The sequence below is a fragment of the Strix uralensis genome, chromosome 4, assembly GCF_047716275.1.
Source record: "Strix uralensis isolate ZFMK-TIS-50842 chromosome 4, bStrUra1, whole genome shotgun sequence".
Classification (NCBI taxonomy): domain Eukaryota; kingdom Metazoa; phylum Chordata; class Aves; order Strigiformes; family Strigidae; genus Strix; species Strix uralensis.
In genome coordinates, this window is record NC_133975.1 from 79143389 (window position 1) to 79166486 (window position 23098).

Below are 23098 nucleotides of genomic sequence, written 5' to 3' on the forward strand. Positions count from 1 at the left end.
TACAAATGAGTTCTAATAACTTTTAAACCCTTGATATAAAATGGTCATTAAAATCTGCCAGCAAAAAAAGAACATGTAAAGGAAAATATAAGATAAAATACACAATTAAAAAGAAAAAGCCAAAATACAAAGCTTCATAAAATAAAGTGGTTGTGGGGGTTTTATTGTTTTGTGGGAGTTGTTTAACTGAAGAGTGGCACAAGAGTTGGTTCTGATTTCCTTATATTTGGACTACCACCATTATCACTAAGGAGCTGTTTCATTTGTTGCAACACACTGGCACATCAGAAAGTCTGTCAGATTTATGAAGCAGATCTAATCTATGCTTAGAGAAAGCATCAAGGAATGTAGCCACAGAGGAAGGTCAGAAGGTTGGTGACAAGAACCTGCTGTGGACAAAGTTTTCTTCATATCATCTCATGGACTCACTCTACTTAGCCATCAGTATTGACACAGATCAACAACCGTATTTGGCGAAAAAGGAATTTCAGCAAATCAGAAGACAGAAAAATCAGTATGTATCAGTTCAGAAAAGTGGAAAGGTTTAGAGAACGACACTAAAACACAATGTTCACCTTTTCTTACAAGTTCCCTATGGGTTAGACACACTCCAATTTGTTTTCTCAAAACGGTGTATTTAAGTAAAATCTAAAATAAATTAAACTACAGCAGCCTTCAAAGGAAAACATTGTGGTTTCAAAAGGTTTTCATTGTAGCACAAGAAATTGAACATGGCAAGCAGTTTGAACACACAACAGAGCTGTAATTTGATAAATAGCCATCCATCATTCAAGGCTACCACTGTGCAAAACCCTGCTATCAGCACTCTTGTCAAAGATACTATTGACTCTCCTCTGTACCATCTCTCTGTGACTTTTTCCATTTTTATTTACAGTATTCAATGATTTCTTTTTTTTTTTTTTAAAAAAAAGGTTGCTTACTACCTGTATGCAACAACTTGCAATCTGCTGCTGATGGGTCATTTTCACCCTCTTTAATGTGGCTGATGTTGTCTTTTTCAAGCAGTCTGTCCACCATGGCAATAACGCAGTTTAAACTCTTTCCCACATTGGCCCACACCCTGTCCTGAAAAGAGCATAATTATCACTGCACATTACTGAAGAAGAAAAAAAAAAAAAAGAGACAATACGAACTTCTTATTAATACCTTAAAGTGGAGACAGATATATGCAAATTACTAGAAATATTAGGTGTCAACATATTACCATTTTTCTCATTCTTCAGTCTACTACCAACTTAAGCGTTTTTCATGAAGTTTTTTCCTGCAGTGTAAATGACTGAGCTGAAGTTGTTTGGATTTTTTAGACACTGGAAAACACATGTGCTTCAAACACACATGAAAACGCATGCAAAGCCTCAGGTCCAACCACAAGGAACTGAGCAGTTTGTCTATTTGAAATAATACAGTAAGAGAGTAGACATTCAAGGCCTTGCCAAATCAAATCTTGTGTGCAACTGCCAGTTTTGCCATAGTACTTGACAACCTCGTTTTGATAATTTAACATCCCCTCTATTTTATCACATCAGATACTCTGTTAAAACCAATGTAAAATTAAAGGACTAGAATTAAGAACTTGCTGTCATGACATGTTTATTAGGTAACACAATTTCAATTTCATTCTTCACCTCTCACGCAAACTGCAACCATCGCACTTAGCTGAGTTTATAATAAATAGGAGAATTACAGAAGTAATAGAATGATAGAAGAAATTCTGTATAAGCAGACAACAAAAGATATAATGTGTAGTCAAAGAAAGCTATTATGGAACAAAGATACAGAAAGGGTCCCTTCAGGTGCTGGATGCTGCAGAAATTGAAGTTCTTGCACCTACTTTTGTGGGGCTGAATAAGGAAAAGAAAGAAACCAAGCCATACAAGAAATGAGACTGTACACAGTGGGCTAGCAATCAGACTGAAACCAAAACATAACAAACCCACAAAAACCCCTCATGTATGTGTTTTAATGCTGAGTCATTTTGAAACTAATACAGAATAACCAGTTTGCTTGAGGGTTAAAAATGGAAAGGTAGTATCCTTGCTCTTCTTTCTACTTTATGATATAATAGCCAGAAGCATTATGTATATGTCAGGCCTTGAGGCATAAAAATGGAGTTGTAAAAGACAGCAAGAGAGAAGGTTAACAAAAACTGAAAACTCAGAGAAATACCATAGTTCCTTATAAACGGTAACACTCGGAAGTTGGGTGAAGGCAGAGTTAGAACTACTACTAAGGCAAATATTTAACCTAAGATTTATTTTTAAGTACATGCCACACTGCTTAGGCCATTACCCTGACTAGAGGGATCTGATCTTTCCCTGCTTCCTTCACTTGTGGGCACAGCCCGTGACAAGCGGGCATCCTGCCCTGAGGGACATGACCCAGACCTGCAGACAGAAGCATGGACTTGCTGAATCTGTACACAACACAGATCCTCTCCTCCAGCTCCCCAGACCTGATTCCTGGAAAGATCTTGTAGGGCTGCCTTAAGGACAAGTGAGCATCTAGTGTTATAGGGGGATGCAGAAACTATGGTTTGATCCTCTCCCTAGATAAACCCATGCCTTAACCATACTACAAAAAAGGCTTTGTTGATTTACGAGAGGCAAGAAGCTGGTCACTCTCATGCAGAGCTGCATTTAATCCACAAGTTATTTTTAAGTACTGCATGTACAATGCAACGAGTGGAAATATCTGCACCTGTATGCATGAAATAAACCATTGGATACATAACTATGATATTCACATGCGTAGATGTACAATTTAAAGCCAAAGAAAGAGGACAGGTATAGACTGCTTCAAAAGTTTCATCCTGTATGTACCTCAAGCATTCCTGAAAAGCATTTAAAATATGAGTGAAATGATTGATTTCTACCACCCACAAGTATTATTTTTGGGAGAAGGATTCTATGAAGAGCAATAAAATACTGCAAATAGTAAAAATTCTGGCCCCAAATAGCTGCAAGTTTTAACAGAGAGTAGCAGCGAACTTCAGACTTTCTAGTCACTGAAGTTGCTGAGGTAAATGAACTGAAGTGGTTCAGTTGTGGCTGCAGCAATGAAATTTCCCTTTCCTCCCTCTGCTGGGGGAGTTTAATCCCAACACAAAGAGTGTTAAGCTCTTAATGAGCATCTGGAGTTACTGCACAAACAACACAAATATGAGCACTTGTTTCATTTTGGAAAGAACACTTTTCTCTTTTCAAACCAACTATTAACCCAGCATTGAGATGATGTCTATACAATATTCACACAAACATTCCCCAAGGGTTTAGAAGCAAAATTCATAAACATCTGTTGACAGAAACCTCACTCTTCTTATCATATATCTGGTTATTTTACATGGGCAAGTGAGAGGGATCAAGGGCCTATCCCACAGCTCTTTTCCCCCACATAGGAGGTTCGTGGGATTAGAAGCTATCCTTACAGGCAGATAGAAAAAGTAGACGTGTCTACTGTTCTTTGAGATGTTATTCTGTCTGCATCAAAGATGGCCACGTTTTTCCAAGAGGGCTGCTGAAATTCTGCAGTTTGGTAAGAAAAATTCTTGAGTAAAAATGTAATTTCCAACCAATGATAATCAAGTGACTCTCTACTATTCTCCACAAGAAGAAATCCATCCATTATCACATTCTTTGTCATCCATTACAATTCTCATGATATTTTCCTGTTGCCTAGCACACTTTCCACCCACCTTTCACCTTCTTAAGTGGTCTATTTTCAATTTGCCTAAGAACCTCACAAGTGATCATTTTGCAGCATGTGCCAAGTTAAAGGACAAAATAGTCCTACAGCCTCTCAAGTAATCATTCTTATATTCCATACTGTTGTGTGAAAGAACAAGAGAAACAAGGTCTCTGGCTCCATCTTATTACTGCTTCTTTAAGCTCAAAAGTCAAGTCAGTGACCGGGAAGGTGGAAATCTGTAACAGGGCTTGACCCCATTGGGACAAGGCAACAACACACTGACATCTACTTCTTCCAAATCTCAGAAGACATTTGGGACGTTAAGGAGACCCGGCACATGTGGATAGGTGTTGCTAGTTAGAAATAGCCATAGTTGTACTTCTCTTGCTGCCTCTGCTGTGGCACTGGCAGGCAGGCATGCGTACTCATAATGATCTCCATGAAAAGCTAGGCCTCGGTGTCACAGAAAGCTGGGCACTTTTCTTAAGACATTTAAAAACAAACCTGTAAAATAATTCTCTTTCATCCACCCAATTCAGAAAAGGTAATTCATTTCCATCTTCTCTGAAAGTATCATTAAAAGGCAATACAGCTCCCTCATTTCAGAGGGAAGGAGTGGAAACTATTTTCCTGCCATTGCACCTGACTCTATGTCTTCCTCTTAAGCACTGCCGGACAGCAGAGCGCCAGAGGCTGTCTTTTTGTTTTTAAAGGATTCTCAGGCTTTCTGCATTCATTACAGAGCTATCTCTTGTCCTTCCACATCCACCACTACAGTTGTGTGCTTTATTTGTGCCAGGTATGACACAGCAACTGCATTCCTCAGTGCTCTGAAGATGCTGTGTCTCCTTCATGTGGGTTAATAGCCATATATTACCATAAGGTCCTTTTGAGGTATGCTCACAGATAAAGCAAATATCTTAACTAATGGGCATAATTAACACCCTCTTGTGATGTGACAGTGCTTTGGAATGAAATACATTGCACACAGGTCAGTATTTCAGACCCGTGCCTGAGCACCATCTCAGTATTTCTACATAACTTATTGGAAATGCCATTTTATCTGTTCTTTGTAGCTCCAACCACGTTAAGTAGTCAGTCAGAAATGTAGAGCAGAAACAGCGCCAAGTGGCAACGTGCCCACCTTTTCTTGTATTATACATGACAACATGCTTTGTTCCCTCCTGCAGGGAGGTTCTAGGATAACAGAAGCAGCTAGCAAGACAAGAAGAGAGTATCTACCCAGAGGCAATCTAAAACTCTCAAGTTAAATATTTTTCCTTCAACAGTAACACTTTACTACTGCCTACGTGTAGTACACCAATATAAATGGCTCAATCCATACTGCTGTCACTTTGTGATGAATACTTGTACTTAGTATCAAAGAAGAGAGGTGGAACAGAGTATTGCTATTGAGAAGAAGGCTTTTTGGAAAACACTGGTCACTCACAGTGGAAGGGCACCCTGCATAGTCAAGAAATGGGGAATTATTCCTTAAAGATAAATTTGGATGTCAGGGATGGGAGTAGATCTCACCTAGTTTTTAAACACTGCCTTGAATTCACTTTCATGATGGTCGTGAAGTAATGCAGTCATCAAAAGTGGATGGAACAGGGTCAACTTAAAGAGTTGTTGGATGTCACTGATTTAGATTTCCGGCAAAACCAAAATTGAAATTCCCATTGCAAAATGCAACTCTAGTGCTTGATAATAGTGGGAAAAAGGAAAAAAAAAACCAAACAACAACAAAGGAGGGTATAGTACTGTGCATACAAACCAATATATCTCAAAGTTTTTTTCCATTATAGTGGACTTTCAGAGTAGATTAAGCATTTTTTCAAATTTTGTATGCATTTATTCTTTCTCTTCTCATCATTCTAATGACAATTTGATCATTAAAACTCACATTATTCATTACCTTCACTGACAGAAAGAACTGAAAAATAATAGAAGCCTAATCTTTCAAATTTAGAAAAAAAAAATTTCTCTATACTGTCTCAAGTTTGACAGTAACTCTGACTCAGTTTAACTGAGAAAATACTTGAAGATACACTTGATTTTAACCAAGCCAGTAATCTTCCTAATTCCGCAGAAAAAATCGATACACTTTAAACTAATGTGTTTATACGTTTTAACAGATGAAGACCAAGCACCTGGTAGAAATACATTTTAAAAAAAAAAATCATTAATGAAATACAGTAAAGCTAGCTTCTCTGCAGAGACAGAAGTACTAAATTAAAATACAACTTGCACAAAAATGCCACTTTTCCAATGCAAAATTTCTCTCTTTTATCAAATATATTGTGACATTTATTTTTCTGAATGTTTCAGCAGCTGGAAACAAACATTTTGGCTTTCATTTCAAGGAAAGGAGAACCATTCCAGCCCCTCAGGTTGTTGAGATAACATGAAAAAGTGAATTCAAGGCTCTAAAACCAGAAGACAAATAAAAAAATGAGTTATTTATTTATTGTTTAAATCTCATGACTACTTAATGCATGGGGTTGGAGATAATTGTCTTTTCTCTAGAAGAAATATATTCTTCTTCCCTTATTTGTGGTATGGATAAAAATTACAGTTCAGGTGTAAGTACTGTAGCTCACACAAGTTATTAATTATTTACAATAGAGATTATAATATGCTGGCATCCTTTACATTTATGAGAATACAGTGATGAACTGAAAGTATGAGCCTGAACTGAATACAAATAGCTTGAGTTAAGGGTGTATGTAACAAAGAAGCAGATCTATTATGAACACATCCATCAAAATAATTAATTTACAAAATCTCAGCCATATAAATAATACAAATCTTTGAAAGATATGCTAAGAATATTTAAATCTAAAAGCCATGTTTGAATCTTTCATGCACTCTCAGACATCATCTAAGAACAGAGTCTAAGGGAAAACATCTCTGTTTTGCTGAGGCTTAATTCATGTGTATTTAAACTATTTATATTCAGCCTTGGGGCAGGGGAGGGAAGAATTTTCCCTCATAATAGCATATGCTGTTCCAGTCTCCTTAAATCTGCCTAACTAGCAAAAAGAACTCAAGTAAGAGCAAAGAAAGACTCTTTTCCTGCCTGGGCAAAAAGATATTCATCACCCTCACTGTTACATGCACACAAGCAGTCACACAGAAGCACACTGTACTTAGAAAAATTTTTTCAAGTTAGTTTCAAAATATACAATGCATCTGAAAAATATTACTTGACAGTTTTGCACTCCTTTCTGTCCCCCATCTCTTCCCCCCAGTAACATGTGACAAGGACACTTACAGCTTGTATTTGTTTATGCTGATTTGTAGGGTTTGGGATTGAATACCAACCAAGAGTTTTTGACTACTTACCCATTCTTCCTCATCATACTCAGAATGATGGGGTATAGAGTCTTGCCTTTTAATCTGAGAAGGATGATCCTGATGCTGTAAATCATCCCCCCCCTCTTCTGCAGTGTTTCTAGGCACAGCTGGTTTCTTGAGGACACAGCCAGGCCGGGCTGTGTATAGTGCTAAAAGGGCACTTCTGACCAGCTGATCCTTAAATGCATGCACAAATAACTCTGTCTAGAAAAAAAAAAAAAATGAATGAAAAGGTTAGACCAAAGAATGCATACTGCAACATAGCTATTATAACACTGAATTACCCTTAGGCAGAGTGGATATTTGTTTCAGGCTGGCCTGAGGGGTGGAAAATGAAGTAGATCAACAAACAATGAGGAACAATTCAAGGGTTCTAGGGACATCATCACATTCTACAATCCCAGTGTTCTAAGGATTAACACAGAAGTACAGTGTCTGTCACAGAGATCATAATTTTTTCACACAACTCTATTTTATTCAAGTTCCACATTTTGCCTGCAGAGCCTCTACAAGAACCAGTTCCAAAAGTAACCACAACTGCCCAATAATTTCCGACTAAGTGTCAGATAAGACGTGATTAACAAATTTAAGGATCTTCTTAAATAAAAACACACCACTCTACAGTGCTGATACTGCAGTATCTGCAAAAGCAGTGTTTCCAGAGATAAATGTTGGTACCTGTTGGTATCAACCCAGATATGGCACGTAATGACACTTGATTTTTAGCTTTATTTTATTTAAAGAACGGAAACCTTGACGTAGTTTTTCCAGGCTCTTTGAAGATGTTATTCAATCACTATCATTTTTCTAAATCCCTCTTGTTGACTGTGACATTTGGAAGTTTTCTGTACTTTTAAAATCCTCCACCCTCCCTGCATTATTTATCTCCCTTCCATCCCAACAAGAAAATGCTTTCTGCATATGGTCTGCAGCATCTAGACTGTCTCCACGTAAGAGCACTTGCTGTTGCCACCAGCCTGCCACACACGGCCATCTCCTGAAATCACACACAACATGTGGCCCTACCTCTGCTACTCTTCTTACTTAGGAGGCTGGTCTGTTTGCCTCATCAGCTGACACAACTTGTTGAACAGGAGAGGGTGAGGTGCAAGGACATGTCTCCTTTCACTACAGGGCGGTAACCACTAGCAAAGCCACAGTGACAGACAGCTGGGAGGAGTCACAACTTTGGTTACTTCATTCAACACCTGTCAGAGCAGGGAGAGCATGCACCCTGCGCTATACCACAGCACAATTACCTGAATTTATTTATCCCAGGTCAGTGGGATTTAGTTACCTTCCTATTTACCCAGAACATAGCGGATTGTCATGTGCAGATTCAGATGCTGAACTGCCTTTGTGCGCACAATCTTAATTAAACAGGCATGCAGGAAAGTGTGTAGATAAGAGTCAGAGCGACCAGCCTGAACAAGCACTCACACAAAGCTAGGAAATAATAGAAATAAAGGTTGCCCAGCCAAGCTTCATTCAGTCCTTTCATGCTTATGCAAAACCTGGAGGAGAAGTGGCAAAAAACCCCAAACCAAGCACGTTTCAAGTGTCAGCATCTATCTTCCTAGAAATCTTTCTCCCAGTTTCTGCACTTCTTACTTCTGTTCTTAACCCATCCCTTTCTGCTAGTACTTACTCCCCTTTTGTATGCCTCTACTCCTGTTCAACTTATTTTTCTGTCTTTCCTGCCTCAGTACCCCCTCAAAAGTTTACTGATATTTAGGCCACAATGCTCTAAATAATCGATGGTTTTCTTAAAGCTCCAGCTGCTGGGTTAGGTACCTGCTTGAGAAGTTTCTGCTTTTTCCCATTTTCACGATGATCCCTAATGGCTGCACATAGAGAGATTGAAACATTGCCACAACTAAAACACAAAAGTCTTAAAAATAAGAACCTTAGGGATATCTAAGCTAAGTTATATTTTTTTAAGCCAACATCAGGACTTTTTAAATCAACATTAGACCTGATTTAGGATTATTTAGTGATTTGGCTTTGCAACACTATTCATCTCCCTGGCAATTTTACCAGACCCATTCTGTCTCCTCCTTACTAACTTGGTGCCTGAGGGAAAGGGTGCTTAAACAAAGACAGGGTTTTTTTATATGCAGCCCTTCAGGACTGCCTCGTGGTAGTCCTGAATTGCACTATAGGACAATTTCAGTTTTCTACATTTCCAGCCTCCACATGGTGCATGCTCAGTGAATAGGTAGTCTTTGGGCAACATTGCTAGCAAACTCTGCCAATCTTCGATAAAGAAGAGGCAAAGTGAGACTTGTGGAGTTGTCTTTTCTTGCATGATAAGAGCAGAGCTCCTCTTCTACAGTTCCATATCAAGAGAATCCAAACTACTTTACTTGTCTGTCCTTAGAAATGACATCATCATGGTTTTGCTGAGGTTTTGTACCACCCCTCCTCCTCAAAGTCTGCTTGAGATGATTTCAGGTCTCAGCATCAGGCATTGTAGACTCATAAAAGCTTTAAATTTCAGAAAATTCTAAGCATTGGACAACTTGAAGTAAGGAATGACCACTACGACTGCAATGTATATTAGGGAATTATCTGAAAAGTTTAAGTAATTTAATCTAATATAAATATTTTATGGGGAAAATTCATTTTAAAAAGCAAACTGGCATGGAAACGAACCTCAATTTTTTCATATAGAGACTAAAATGCTTCTGTAATTAAATTCTGTTCAGGGATTCCATTGGTTTAACAACAATCTACATTTTAACTGCATTTTCTTACAGCTCAGTACAGCTAAATTTGCAGAACATCACTATTTATAAAATTGTATTGAAATCACAAAACGAGTCTATACAAAGAAATGAAAACTTTGCAAATTCTTTTAGATACTTGACTAAAGAATATTTCTGCAAACAAAGATAGGCATAGCTGGAAAATGAATTTATCAAGCCTTCTGCAAGCTGCAAATGCTGATACACTTGTCAACAGCTAAAGGCTTCCTTAATCAATTAACAGAAAGTGTTGATAAAAGGTTAGTCTCAGGGAAACACTACAGTAATTGCAAATCATATATGGAGAAGTAAGACCATGCTTAATATGAGAAAATAAGCTCAATTTAAGAAGCAGCAGTGGAATTATTTGATTTAATTTTCCACTTTCAATGCATGCAGACAGTCTTTCCATTTCTAACATAAATACTTAACACATTATTGATAGCTCAGATATACTCACTGCTACCTAATGTTTTTAGAAAGAATTATTCTATACATCAAGCTTAACATTATCTTAAAATAAAAAGTGATATGCTTTTTAATAAACTTGAGGAATTTAATCACCAGGCAAATCATTTTTATGACTATTTCAAACAGCTGTTTAATTTCTAAATTTCTATCAAGTTAAAATGCAAGAAAGAATTTCTTTTTTACATATAAAAAGTATACAAAAGGTGGGAGAACAGAGGCACCTCATATGCCTCAAGAACACAGGCAGACATCATGTAATTCTATTCAGAAGAGCATGCCAACCTATCAAGCCCCCTATCAGGGACACTGTTACTCTTGGTTCTCCCATACTGTACCAGACTATATAGACAGGTTATCTCAGGGTATTGAGATGATGCTTTGTATTAACCATGAGGGATCTAATTGCAGCACCATGTGGGTTCACTCTATTTGAGATTTTGAAACTTATTATCACCTTTCCCTGAAGTTGTTTCTTGGTCTTTCCTTTCCTCCGCAACTCTCTTCCCTTCTTTACAAGCAGCTGTTCCTCCACACTACCTTCGTCAGCAATGGGCTCTTTCTTGATTATTATATTCTGAGATAAATTTGGGAATAGATAGGGAAGCAGGTATTCATGCAGCAGTTGTTCAGACAACTGGATTCATCTCTATCAAGCAAAAGGTGAAGGCTAGGTAGAAACTATAGGCTGTCAGGTGGACTACACTGGATGATCTGGGAAGTTGTGCTCATATACTAACCAGCAATTTAATCCTGGCCCTGGAAACTTGATATGTACATATAAAATTAAATCACCAGCTGTAAATTTCAAATATCTGTGACTTTTCCAAACTGAAGGGATTGTCTTTTTTGGCCCTTTTGTGCAGCCAGACTCTCCAATAGGCCGTGGTTCAAACAGTGGGTTAGGATCACAGCCGCCTGCAGCCACTCTGAAATCGTTCACTCCACCTGCCCAGACAGGCAAAGGTGGGAAGGGCAAAGCAAATGGCTATAGCTAACATACAAATTCCTTAGCAACCAGGTCTTGAATCTTCAGAACAAACACTTCTTTGTTTGATTTGCTTTACTTGTACACGCACATTTCTTTGAACTAACCACTAATAAAGCAGCTCCACTTTTTCTACGGGCAGCTAAAAATGGCCTCCTTCATACTACATGGAAAGGTACACTGTAATTGTCATCAAAACCCCCTGAATTCGTCCCTTTCATTTCCAGGCTGAATTCTACTTTCCTGTATTATCCCCAACATTCACAGCAACCCCAATGTTCTCAGAGTTACTGTGGATTTACACATGTGTAACAGAGAGCAACGTTTATCTCCCCTGTGGCTCCAATGCAATGCCTTCACAGTATGTGGCTAAGCTCAATATTCAGATTTGAAATTCTCCCATTGAACGATGTACTGCTGGGATAATAGTGCTCAACAGACCACAGGGGTTGCCACTTCCCAATAGCTGAAGATATATTGAAATGGTTATTGATAGTGTTATTAAGCCATATTGAGAACACATTACAGAAGGTATGGCCCATGAAGCGATGGGAAACTTTTTTCCAACCCCTCTGGTCATAGCTATAGTGCTTAATATTTTTACAGGATAACATATGCTTAAAAGTACTTCAGACTTCAGCTAATCTCCACTATCACTCTGTGAGACAGGTGGAAAATATTATCTTTCTTAATTTAGAGCTAAAGAAACTAAGATGAGCAGGAGCCTACAGCTACAGAGGAATATAATAGGAGAAAGAGGATTAAAATTTGAGACCTCCTGGTGCCAACTTCCTAGCTTCTCCTTCCAGACTGCATCACCATTTCTGATCATGCTATTATTCTAAACCTTATGCACAAACCTGGCTTGAACTACCTCCCACAAGCAGCAGTTTGAAGTATCACAGAAAGAGAAATAAAATAACCATTTATCATACCACAAAATTATTTACAATAATCTGTTTTTGATAAACCCCAGTATGTGGCCACTAGAGGATAACAAAGACACATGAAATTAAATTAATTATACTTTCAAATAAAGACAACCTTCATAGATTTCATTAATTTTCTACATGGAAAGCCTACAGAAATGCTAAACACTATTCTTTTTCTGATAGCAACATTTTGAAGCTTATTTTAGCAGAGCTTATTTAACATTTCCTGATGTTATGAAAGCCAATTTATGCAGAAAAAAACCCAGCAGTTAGAGACTTGGTTATTCCATTTTCCATTGCAGTTAAGATTTGAATCTTACTTTTTCTGAAAGCATCTTTAAAGAATTCTTCAAGCTGTCTGGAGAATGCTGGCTTGCAGAATTTAGCAGCAGGTCTGCATGGCTTGATATGAGAGGTTGTAGATGATTGATGTTGCTGAGAACTTCTTTTGCCTTGGCTGTGTTTTCAGGTGAATAGTAAATACACTGATATCCAGTACTGTAATAACAGAGAAAGAGTCACATAATGTCAAAATCATTTCTGCTATTAATAACAATGCTTAATGTGCTAAAATTCTTACCACTAGTTTTGCAAAAAATGAGATACCTGAGCTTTACTGATATCATTGAAATTCTCCTTTAAGGGTAAAAACAAATCCTTGCTTGAACAGTAGAGGGCAACAGACTGCTCGCCACCAAACACTCCAAGTAGTACTGTTCAATCTAATCATCCCTTTGAGTGATTGATCTTAACATAAGAAAACCAGATTTTTATTTATTTATTTTTGAAAAAGTAATTCTGGATAAATGAGAGGTTTGACCAGGTCAGGTAATAATCACAAAGAACATAAGGCTCCTTATTTTTCCAGCTGAATTCCCCATCACATTATTAACTACCTCACTAAGTCTTTCACAATGAGCCATTAATGTTTAATTGATCAGTGGCCCACACTATGTTTTGATTAGCATCAGTGATGTCCAGGAAGTGGTGATAACCAGAGTTATTCCCAATAAAAACCATGTGTCTAATTTGCAAGAAAAGACACAGAATTGGGGTGTGGGAGTTAATTACTACAAAACCACACAAATGCATACTGCAAATTTCCTACTTCCCTTTTAACTGTTCACAAACTACTGAAATTCTTTTGCATGACTTCTTTTCCTATCCCTCATTTTTTCCCCCAACACTTACTAATTTTGCAATATCCTTTTACACCATTACTCCAAAATATCATTTTAGACAGCATGCATACACCTACTGGTTCTTCACTTTAGTATACACCTCCCCACCTAAAACTCTTGTACATAATACTTCCCTTTATAAAGCCCTGCTTCAATGGTTCAGAAAAACTAACCAAATCTTTTGCAGTTTCAGATTAAACTATAAAGTTAACACAGGAAAAAATGTAACCAAGCAACTCCTGGAACATTATACATGCCACAGCAACGTACATACTACTCCCCGGTTTGTTCTGTATGTATCTCCCTTCTTTTGTGTCTTTTCATCATACATCCTTCAGTCTCTTCCACCCTTTCCCCACTGATTTAATTTTTTTCTTAATTTCACATGTCAAGACCTGAATTTTGACACTCGTGCAATCCTTTGAACTTCACGCATTGCTTTTCATTTCAGTCTTTTTCCAGATCTCTTCACTCCCCCATTTCCCCTTTGTGTCTTCTAGTGTCCCTTCCAGTTCCTCCTCATTAGTTTTCTACAAATTAGAAATTAAATTTAATTCAATAAAGGACACATGCAACACACATTCAGAAGTCCAAATGAAGTCACTTCCATAAAACTTAGAAGGCTTAAGTCTTTTGGCAAATAAGGATAGATTCAAGCAGTCTTAAAATTAAGCCTCTTGCTTAGATATTTTGCTCAGTTACAGTCCCAAATTCCACAATTCCTCATCCTATTTTTCTGTCCTTCAACAGTGTCTCCATTTTTAGATACAATTCTTTGTAGAGGCAGTCAGGATGAATGGCATCTGAGCCAGTGAAGCTTTGCCACGATCAGTCATGCTACCAGCCACATCAAAATTACTATGCGCCTCCAATTTGCAGTCTACTATATGACTTGCTAGACTGTTGAGTGCAGAGATCAGAATTCTGAATATTTCAACAAAATTAATTGTATAAACTGTCTCTCCTAATGAATTGGGCAAAAAAGTCCCCGTCCCTCTGAGAAATGAGGAAACGGTCACAGCTCTGTCTTCAACGTGGCAACACTGTTAGTGAAATGAATGTCCGAAGTTAGATCTATCTCTACATTCACTGCAACTCTCAAGTTGTCAGACTCAGTAGACAGGGCAGGGACAAAGAGTAATAGCCTATGTTAATTGTAGTGAAGACATAGTCTTAAAAGTCTTGGTACTTCACAGCACTGAATAATCTTCTCTAATTCCCCTTCAGGCTTCTCCCTCCCTTTATCAAAGTCCTTTTGCAGGCTGAACTGGGCTAACATTGTTATCAAGCTCACCATGCACATACTCCTTTCTGGGATTCCCCTCAGCCTTTAATTCCCAGATCATTTCCACTGATCTCCCACAGCTCTAAGCTTCACTGAATATTACAGCAGCAAAGCCACAGACAATGCTGTAAGAAAGGAAAGAGGGAAGAGAGATACTAAACCTGTGGGTAGTTCTCATTCTAATAAAGTCAATCATAGCTTTTAAATAAAGGAAATAGTGAAGAGAGAATGACTCTTTCCCCAGAATGAAGTGCTCTATCAGACCTCATTATTTGGCTAATTTTAAACATTTCCTGAACCCCTGGAAAGCATGAGATTACTCAACATATTCAGTTTCTTTCAGAATTTGAGGGCAACTTCCCCCCTCCCCTCAAAAAAGGGCGTAATTATTTTTCAGAAGCAACATGTTTGGGAGTATCTGAAGTTTCTAATTGTTGTGTCTCAACACTGTTGCATCTAAGACTAACCTGAGATTCTGTGGCTTTACCATTCATGAAAATACATTACTACTTCCAATTCACTGAAATATGTTTCCTTATAAATAAATATTTTTAGAGCTTGCTGCCGCGTCTATCTACGGTATATAAGTAGTATTACTTAAAGGAAGCAGCTGCCAATAGAACATATAGAGTAACTTTTCACAGGTATCCTAATGCAGAAACTAGATGAAGGGAATTACGAGTAAGAAGAAACTTTTGCATTAGGGCAAAGGCCACATGGGTAGGTCCAGTGTGGGAAATCAGCAGTGATATGAAAACCTACCTTTGATATGTAAAATATATTTTTAGTCATGTACTTTTTGAAAAACTCTATAATAATGTCTTCTGGGTTAAGTTTCAAAGCTTTCACTAAGCATATAAAATTACACTCAATCATTTCCATATATTGACACCATCATTAACTATGTACACATGACTGTCAGTGGTCATTTGAGTTTTCAAATTGCTTTAATGACATTGTCATGTAATTTGAATAAACATTACATTGACTACATCTGCCATTTTAACCCTAAATTAACAAAGTTTTTGCCTGAGAATAAATACTGCAATATGCTAAGTGTCTAATTTTTAACGACACTCCGAGTAACTCCACTCCTGCTGTTAACCGAATAATTTGTGTGACTGAGTTAAATTGTCACCATCTGGGACTGGTTTAAAATCTTTCAACAATGAACATTTGACCTCGCATTTTTCACAGTCAAAACTGCAGACATTAACATCAAGAATACAGTTAAAGTATACACAGGAAGAAAATCTACCTCCAGATAACCTCGAGCTTATGTACAGTACTGAAGATACCAATTCAGTGGTTTATTTATGCATCACATGTATTCTGTCTAAAGTGGGAATTTATGATCAAAAATAAATTGCTACATAAAAAAACCTCAGGACAATTCACCACTTCTGGAAACGAAACTAAATCATATGATCAGTGCTGAGGTTTTGAAAACAGGCCTGACAGAGATCAGAAGTTCGACTTAATTTTTTTTAATTCCTTAAGATTCTCTTGCAAACCTGGAAATTCTAACTTTGAATACTGAGGAAAATTAAATTATGTTATTAGTTCTGTCTAATCTATTTTATGAAGTCGAAATCTCCATGAATCTTTATCTTCAAGCAATGGCTAAGGCTGTATGCACAGACCTTCTCTTGCTGCTCTTCTATTTCCTCTTAATTCCTAACTGACCCTTGGAATATGTCTACATCAATGTATTAGCTGGTAACGGAACATGAGTTTCAGTGAAAAGAAAGGTCAAGATGCCCTTCAGCAGCCCTCTAGAGACCCAAGTAGGACAGATGCCACAGTGGCATAGGCAAATCTCATAGTGAATCTTCTAGGAAGACTCACTCCAGAAAGGTTGAATGCCTAGGGAAAGCTGTCCCCAGTTCTTCAAATTAAATTTAGAGTATCTTTCCACCAGTGTAAAGATGCAAGTAGCCTTTAACATAGGGGTGAATCTTATGCAGGGTAACTGAGCATGGTTCTTTTCAGAAGAAAAAAGGGCATTGTGCCTTAACACAAGCCTGAGATAAATGGTGCCTTTCAGTGGAGCCTTTCGGCAAAGTCACAGATCCACTCTCCTTGAGTCATGTAGGTGGAAGAGTTTCTTGCTCTCCAAAACATATGATCCTTTCTAACCTTCACATGCAAAGCTCCCTCAACTCCTCCTTCCTTTCTTTTTCTAGCCCTAGTCCCCTTTCTTTTCAGACAATTCTGCCCATAGAGCCTAGAAAATACTGTGATGAGATTTTTATATCTCCACGAATAGCACAAAATTTGGCAGTTTCTCAGCTAAATTTCCAACATCCGTAATATATTGATTTTATGGCCAGTGGAAAAAGTGTTCATCTCCATGAAGTCTCATCTCTCTCTCACACACACAGAGATACACACACACACGCAAAAAAGGGGAAAGTGAGCGAAGAATAACATCTCTATGAAAAGTGCTACGCATGACAGGCTGTGGTTTCCCTTTGAGAATAAAGGTTACAATTAGATCAAACACATATCATTATTATTTCAATATCATCAGGATTTTCTGTGAAACAGTACCGTTTCCAGTTCCTCAGAGAATGGAAATGGGTTGAAGGTTATGAAACTCAGGCAATAGGAACCCTGGAGATCTCAGCATTAATAAAATGTCTGGTAAGGAGTATGTTAGTGAAGGAACACACCTCACACCTTGGCCAAAAATCTAGGCCTTGTCAAACAAAAAAGGGTCCTTTTAGACAGTTCAAACCCAAATTAAATTATTATGGCTTAAAAAAAAAAAAAAAACAACCACGGAAAGTCCTTTTCAGCACTATTCCAGCTTTAAGATTGTGCTAATTTAAAAGAGGATCATTTCTAAGGACTTGCTAGAAATGGTGTACAAAACCATAGTGAACCACAGCACCTAATACAGCTTGTGGGACAGCTCTGTTTTTCTTGATGGTTAGTACTGGGGCATTAAAAACCTTGTAATCATAAGACTATGTGTTTTGGCTAAAACAGAGATCATCAAATTAGATTTTAAATAAGAAAAAAAGTCCTTGGTGTACCTTGAAAGTGATTTATGAATATTTCAAGCAGTGAGGCATAACTTACAGAATGACTGCCTTAAACGTTCCTGCACAGCTGAGCTCTAAAAATAATAATTTGCTATGCCATCTAGACTGATAAGAAGACAAGCCCTTCCATTTGCTGGAAGGAGAAGTAATCTATACTAGCAGGCCAATAGAAGACTGAATCTGACCAACTGATTTACTGCCTGTATTAGCTAGAAATAAGGAAGGAAAACATAAAAAGAACAAGCCAATACAGCATCATGAAAAAAATTTCTAAAATAAATGTGTATCATACACAGCTAATTAATATTCTGCAATGATTTAGCATATCTTAATCATCACACTTCAATTACTTGAATTTAAATGCTATCATGCCTTAACAATATTTTAAAAGCATCCATTGTTCTTACTGGTCTTATGAAGTTCACTACTAGCTACTAAAGGGACAGACAGACTAGGGTCATGCCTTATAGACATGCCTGATGTTTGTAGTGGTAAAGCATTTTATGTCTCTCTTTGTTGCAGATAAAGAACAGTACAGATTGTGAATGGGTTATAAAACAATTGACCTGGCTTCAGATCACATACCACTAAGTCTTTTTCTCCCTCTTGTTTTTAGTAAATTTTTAGAAATTTACCAATTTTTTTAATACAAATTGCTTGGTGGTAACAAATGAGAGAAAATTTGCAAAAATACTGCATTTTTTATAATTATTATTATACAATACCTTCCCCTCTTTTGTCTGCACAAAAATGTATATTCTATGTAATTGAAAATATGCCAGACCTATCTTCAGATACACATTTTCCACATTCCTCTGTTTGATAAACTTTCAAGAAACATATGTTTCACTGTTGTTTTGATTTGGCAATTGCAGATGCAATTATGCACTTGCAAAGTGGGGTATAACCTTGCTACCAGTTAACAGTTCCTCATCTGTTAATTCCACAAGTATAGGTTTGAGCAAGGAATATTTTGTGATATATTGACACTGTTGAATATTTCAATAAACTGTTCTAATAATCAGCCTGAAGGTCAAAAGCATGCAAGGCATTCTGTCATGTGCACTAACAATGTCTTGAAAGCTACTGGAATTGGCTTGAGAAATAATCTCTTCCCGCATCTTCCTCTAGGTCTTCAGCTCAGTTATAGCCTAGAGGCAATGGCTGCTAAATCTGCATTTGTTTCTGTTAATTTTATATTCTGACTGATATCTCAAGGTGTCACTTCTTCCTTCAACCAAATCTTCAGAAAAGCTGTTCCCATTGTAAAACAGAAAATTTAAATTGTAAAAGCTGCCCCTGGAAATTCTATGTCTCCTCAAAGCATCCTCATGCAGTTAAATGAACAGGTGCATACAAAATAAAGGTGTCATTGCCTCAGTGAAAGAAATTAATCTGTGGTAAGAATGAGAATGGTCCTTTCATGTATCTATTTAAAGTAAACCCACTCTTGAATATTCAAATAAGTGAGATGATATTCAGAGCTTGCTTTCTCCTGTCTTTCAACTTGCACAAGTTCTAGCTGAATTAAAAAAAAACAATACGTGGAAATTTCTCTGAGCTGCCCTCAAAGACAGAAGGCAAGATGAATTTTGGAGGCTTCTCCTTTCTACTTTGTGGGAATTCATACACTAAGTGACCCTTTCTTCAGGTCTGGTAAGTGATTGGCTAAAAACTGCAGTCCCCTGTTTTCAGTGCTCAAACTTCAGTTTGTTAGCCTGACTCAGGCTCTTTATTTAGGAAGAGACTGACAGGACAGTAACATAGCTACCCTAGTTATATCATCCTAAAGACAGGCTTTTGCTCCTCCAGGGGAATGAAGAAAGACAAAGAAAACTGCACTGTCAGAGTAAAGGTCCAGTATCCAGTCCTTGAAAGTCACCAAAACACAGGTGCTTCTCAGGGATGCAGAATAGTCTAAGAAGAAGGGCACGTATGAGGTGATGCGTAGGCACTTAGAAATAGACATGAAATTCATTGATAAAACCTGCACAAAGCTTTATCCAGTGCTCCTGAGCACAATCCTCTATCAACAGAGGTCTACATGGTTGAGTCAGTGAAATAAGAGCAAATGAAAATGAGAAGAGGTTATGCTGCACTGAGTATCCTTTGCTGTTCTAGCCTTTTGACATGTAACATTGCACAGGATACAAAGAAAGGAGTCTAGCCCATCATCTTCTCCTCTCCACTGTTATGGGCAACTAAGAAACAACAGCATTGTCTATTCATTCCTATGAGATACTGCAATATGTGTTCTCCCAGGAAGAACTCAAGAAAGACTAGGTCTCTTCCCTAAAAGGCATTTTCCCTTTTTTTCTCCAATGAAGAGAAATCACAGGTAATAATTTCAAGTTTGTCTCACAGCTATCGTCCTTTTTGGGAAATCACATTCTGCCAACGTGGCATCCTGCAGGACCGTGCGAGTGAGAAATGGTTCATTTACTGAAAGCTGAACACTGTGAGAACTGGAACCGCAAAGTTCTTTCTATCACTTACAACTTTAACATCTTCTTATGAAACTTAATAAAAACCTGTTAAATCTTATTACAACTATATTAATCAGATAGTTAAGTAGCAGATACTTTAAGAAATGTCTTTAGAACATTTTCTTCATCAGGAAACATGTACTTCATAGGTCTCCATATCATGGGGATAAAGCTGCCTATACCAGTCTGCTGACAGCAGAATAGGTACCTACTGTTAACACAAAGTCCATTCATGGGTCTCATGACCGATGATATTTGTGTTTCACTGGCAAGTTTTGTCACCAGAGGTGGCCAGGGAAATGAAAGATTTTAGAAGATTTAATAGGTTTTTTATGTCATGCAGTGCAAACAGAAAAAATAATAATACAGTTTTCAAAGCAAGTATTTCTGCTGGTTTTCATTTGGCTTTAGCATTGATGCCAACTTCTAGTCAACCTAGAAGTCAACAGTAGATTTTATCATTTCTCCTTTTATTGTTTATGAAAATGTACCTATGAAACTTTTTTGAGCACGGAATAGAATGGAGTTCATTTTCTGTGGTGCGTCGCGATGGTTTAGATTAGCGTGCATACAGTACTTCCTGCACTGCCTTTCGAATGCTGTACCACTGACTGCACGGGGTTGGCACAGTTAGTCCAAGCGCTCAGCAGTCACAACTCTGGGTGCTGCCAGTGACAGCTGTGGCTGCTGGAAACTTCTTAACAGCCGTAGCAACAAACACAAATATGTACAATTCTTAGTTAGCAAAGTATGCAACTAACACTTCTGTACATGATCAGTGGTTAGCAAAGCATCTGTCTACAGCAATAAACTAAACACTAGTTAAGGCCTTTATCTTTGCTTAGTCTCATTTTGGCTTTCTAAAGAGTAAGAAAAAGAGTAGTTTCCTATTTACTTCACGGGCATGCTAAAGCCATTTTTTTTTTTTTCACATATGCCCAGGGCTGTCAGCAGTGAAGAAGCTACCTTAAGCTACTGTTTCTTTATTGAAAAATTGTCTATAGCTGCTTTCCACTTAGCACAAGAACTACCAAAGAGATATCTCATCTCAACAGCACTAATATTGCTCAAGCTTCCTGAAATATGGGAAGAATTCACAATTTTGAGTCTGTGTTCAAAATAGGTCTTGACACTAAAAGTAAACTGTGCTTCAATTTTGCAGTCCAGCAAAGCAGGGGAGATAAAACATTTTATGAATGCATCCTTGTCCAGTCCTACTAGATTTTAATCTTTCATGCATTCAGCAGGGTAAACTCTTTTGTTACTGAGTGAGCTCTTAACATTTTAATGCAACTTTAATGACATTTTCTTAGCTACTTACAAAAATACTTACTTTCGTCTTTCTGCCTCAAATTTACTCAGTAGTTTTCGGAGACCACCATTCTTAAACCCTTGGAAATGTGCTGCCGGGGCTCCCACGGTGATGACATCGTACAGAGCATCTAGAACAGGAACAGACAAGCACAGAGATTTGAATGCACCTATGCCCAAGGTATGGAAACACTACGATATCTACTTCACAAGATGTGAGGACAACAAGTCTACGTTATTTCCAAGGAGTAATCAAGAATCTGTGTCTCAAGCAGGCCCAAGGGCTAATCAATCTTCCCATACAGCCACCTGTATACCTTAGAAAGTTTATCTGATTTATTGCTACATCTAAATTATATGCCGCAATGTAGAACAATATTCTAGCTCTGCAGTTTACAAAGCTGCCAAGTAAATTGGCCCTTTGTGTACTTCACTTTATTGCCCCTTCCATTATTTAACTTGTAGTCATGTTGAGATGCATAGATTCATGCATTTTAGAGTTGAAAGAGACCATTATGATGGAATAGTCTGACTGCCTGAATAATACAGGCTACAGAATTACAGCTGATTCCTGCATCAAGCTTATGTCTTCTGGTTGAGTGAAGGCATATCTTTTTTTTTTTTTTTTTTTTTTAAAAAAAAGACATCTAATCTTGATTTAAAGATTTCAAGTGACAGTGACAATCACTGCATTCCCAGAGAAGTTGCTCCAATGATTAATCAGACTAGTAAAAATCTCCATTTCTTTTTTAGTTTGAATTTGTTTAGCTTCCACTTTCAGATATAATTACCTGTTTAATGACAAACTGAAGAGCCCTCTTCTATGACATATGCTTACTTTTTGTATATGCTTATAAACACAGAGCAGGTCAGTTGTTTTCACCTGAAAAGCTACCAGAATGGGAAATACACCATACTATTGAAATTCTTGCCGAGACAACAAACTGTTGTTATTCTCTGTATGTACATGATGTCTTGTGACATATGGGATGAACTTTTTCTATGGATGTATGCTTACAGAACTGGAAATGGAACATCTTTTTAAAAACAGCCTCTCATTTTGTGCCTGTGATTGACTGTCAGTGCAGAGATGAAGATTTAATTACATCCCAAACCACAATAATTATTCCTTCAAAGTCTAAATTTACATTTGTAGAATTTACGTTTGCACTAAGCAGTACCTGTTTTGTGCACAAGCTTACTGGAGGTATAAAAACACAGGTCAGAATGCCTCATTCTTAAAATGTATTTCTAAAGGAAACATTAGAGGATTTTTTTGTGTGAACTATTTTATTCATCAAGGAAGCTTTCCATGTAAATGAAAACCTAATCCTCGCCTAAAATAGAACCTTTCTTGCATTCTGATGATAAATATCCCTAGAAGCAAGAACACTGTAAAAGTGCTTCACAGTTAATGAACTATGTTTTACTTCCAGAGCTGAATCTCAAAGCATATTCGCTCAAATTGATTTGGACTCTAATGAATTGTTGACTCCTCAATAAAAGGAGAAGTGACATAATTTCATTAGCCTAAGGTGAGCTTCAAGATTCTTAAATAGCTCATTCTTTCGGGTCTTCACAGAGG

At 37.5% G+C, this 23098-nt stretch overlaps 1 protein-coding gene across 8 annotated transcripts in view; it reads right to left on the reverse strand.

The window, feature by feature from the left end:
* Nucleotides 1-23098, reverse strand: part of INPP4B (inositol polyphosphate-4-phosphatase type II B) — a 333478-nt gene that overhangs the window by 66254 nt on the left and 244126 nt on the right. For 7 of the 8 annotated variants that reach the window (XM_074867373.1, XM_074867378.1, XM_074867376.1 and 4 more), the window contains 4 exons: nucleotides 21536-21644; nucleotides 12521-12698; nucleotides 7054-7269; nucleotides 942-1086 (listed from right to left, as the gene is read on the reverse strand). In XM_074867373.1, coding sequence (XP_074723474.1) covers nucleotides 942-1086; nucleotides 7054-7269; nucleotides 12521-12698; nucleotides 21536-21644 — 648 coding nt within the window. The remainder of the gene's footprint in view (nucleotides 1-941; nucleotides 1087-7053; nucleotides 7270-12520; nucleotides 12699-21535; nucleotides 21645-23098) is intronic. The other variant, XM_074867372.1, reaches the window with a different exon arrangement.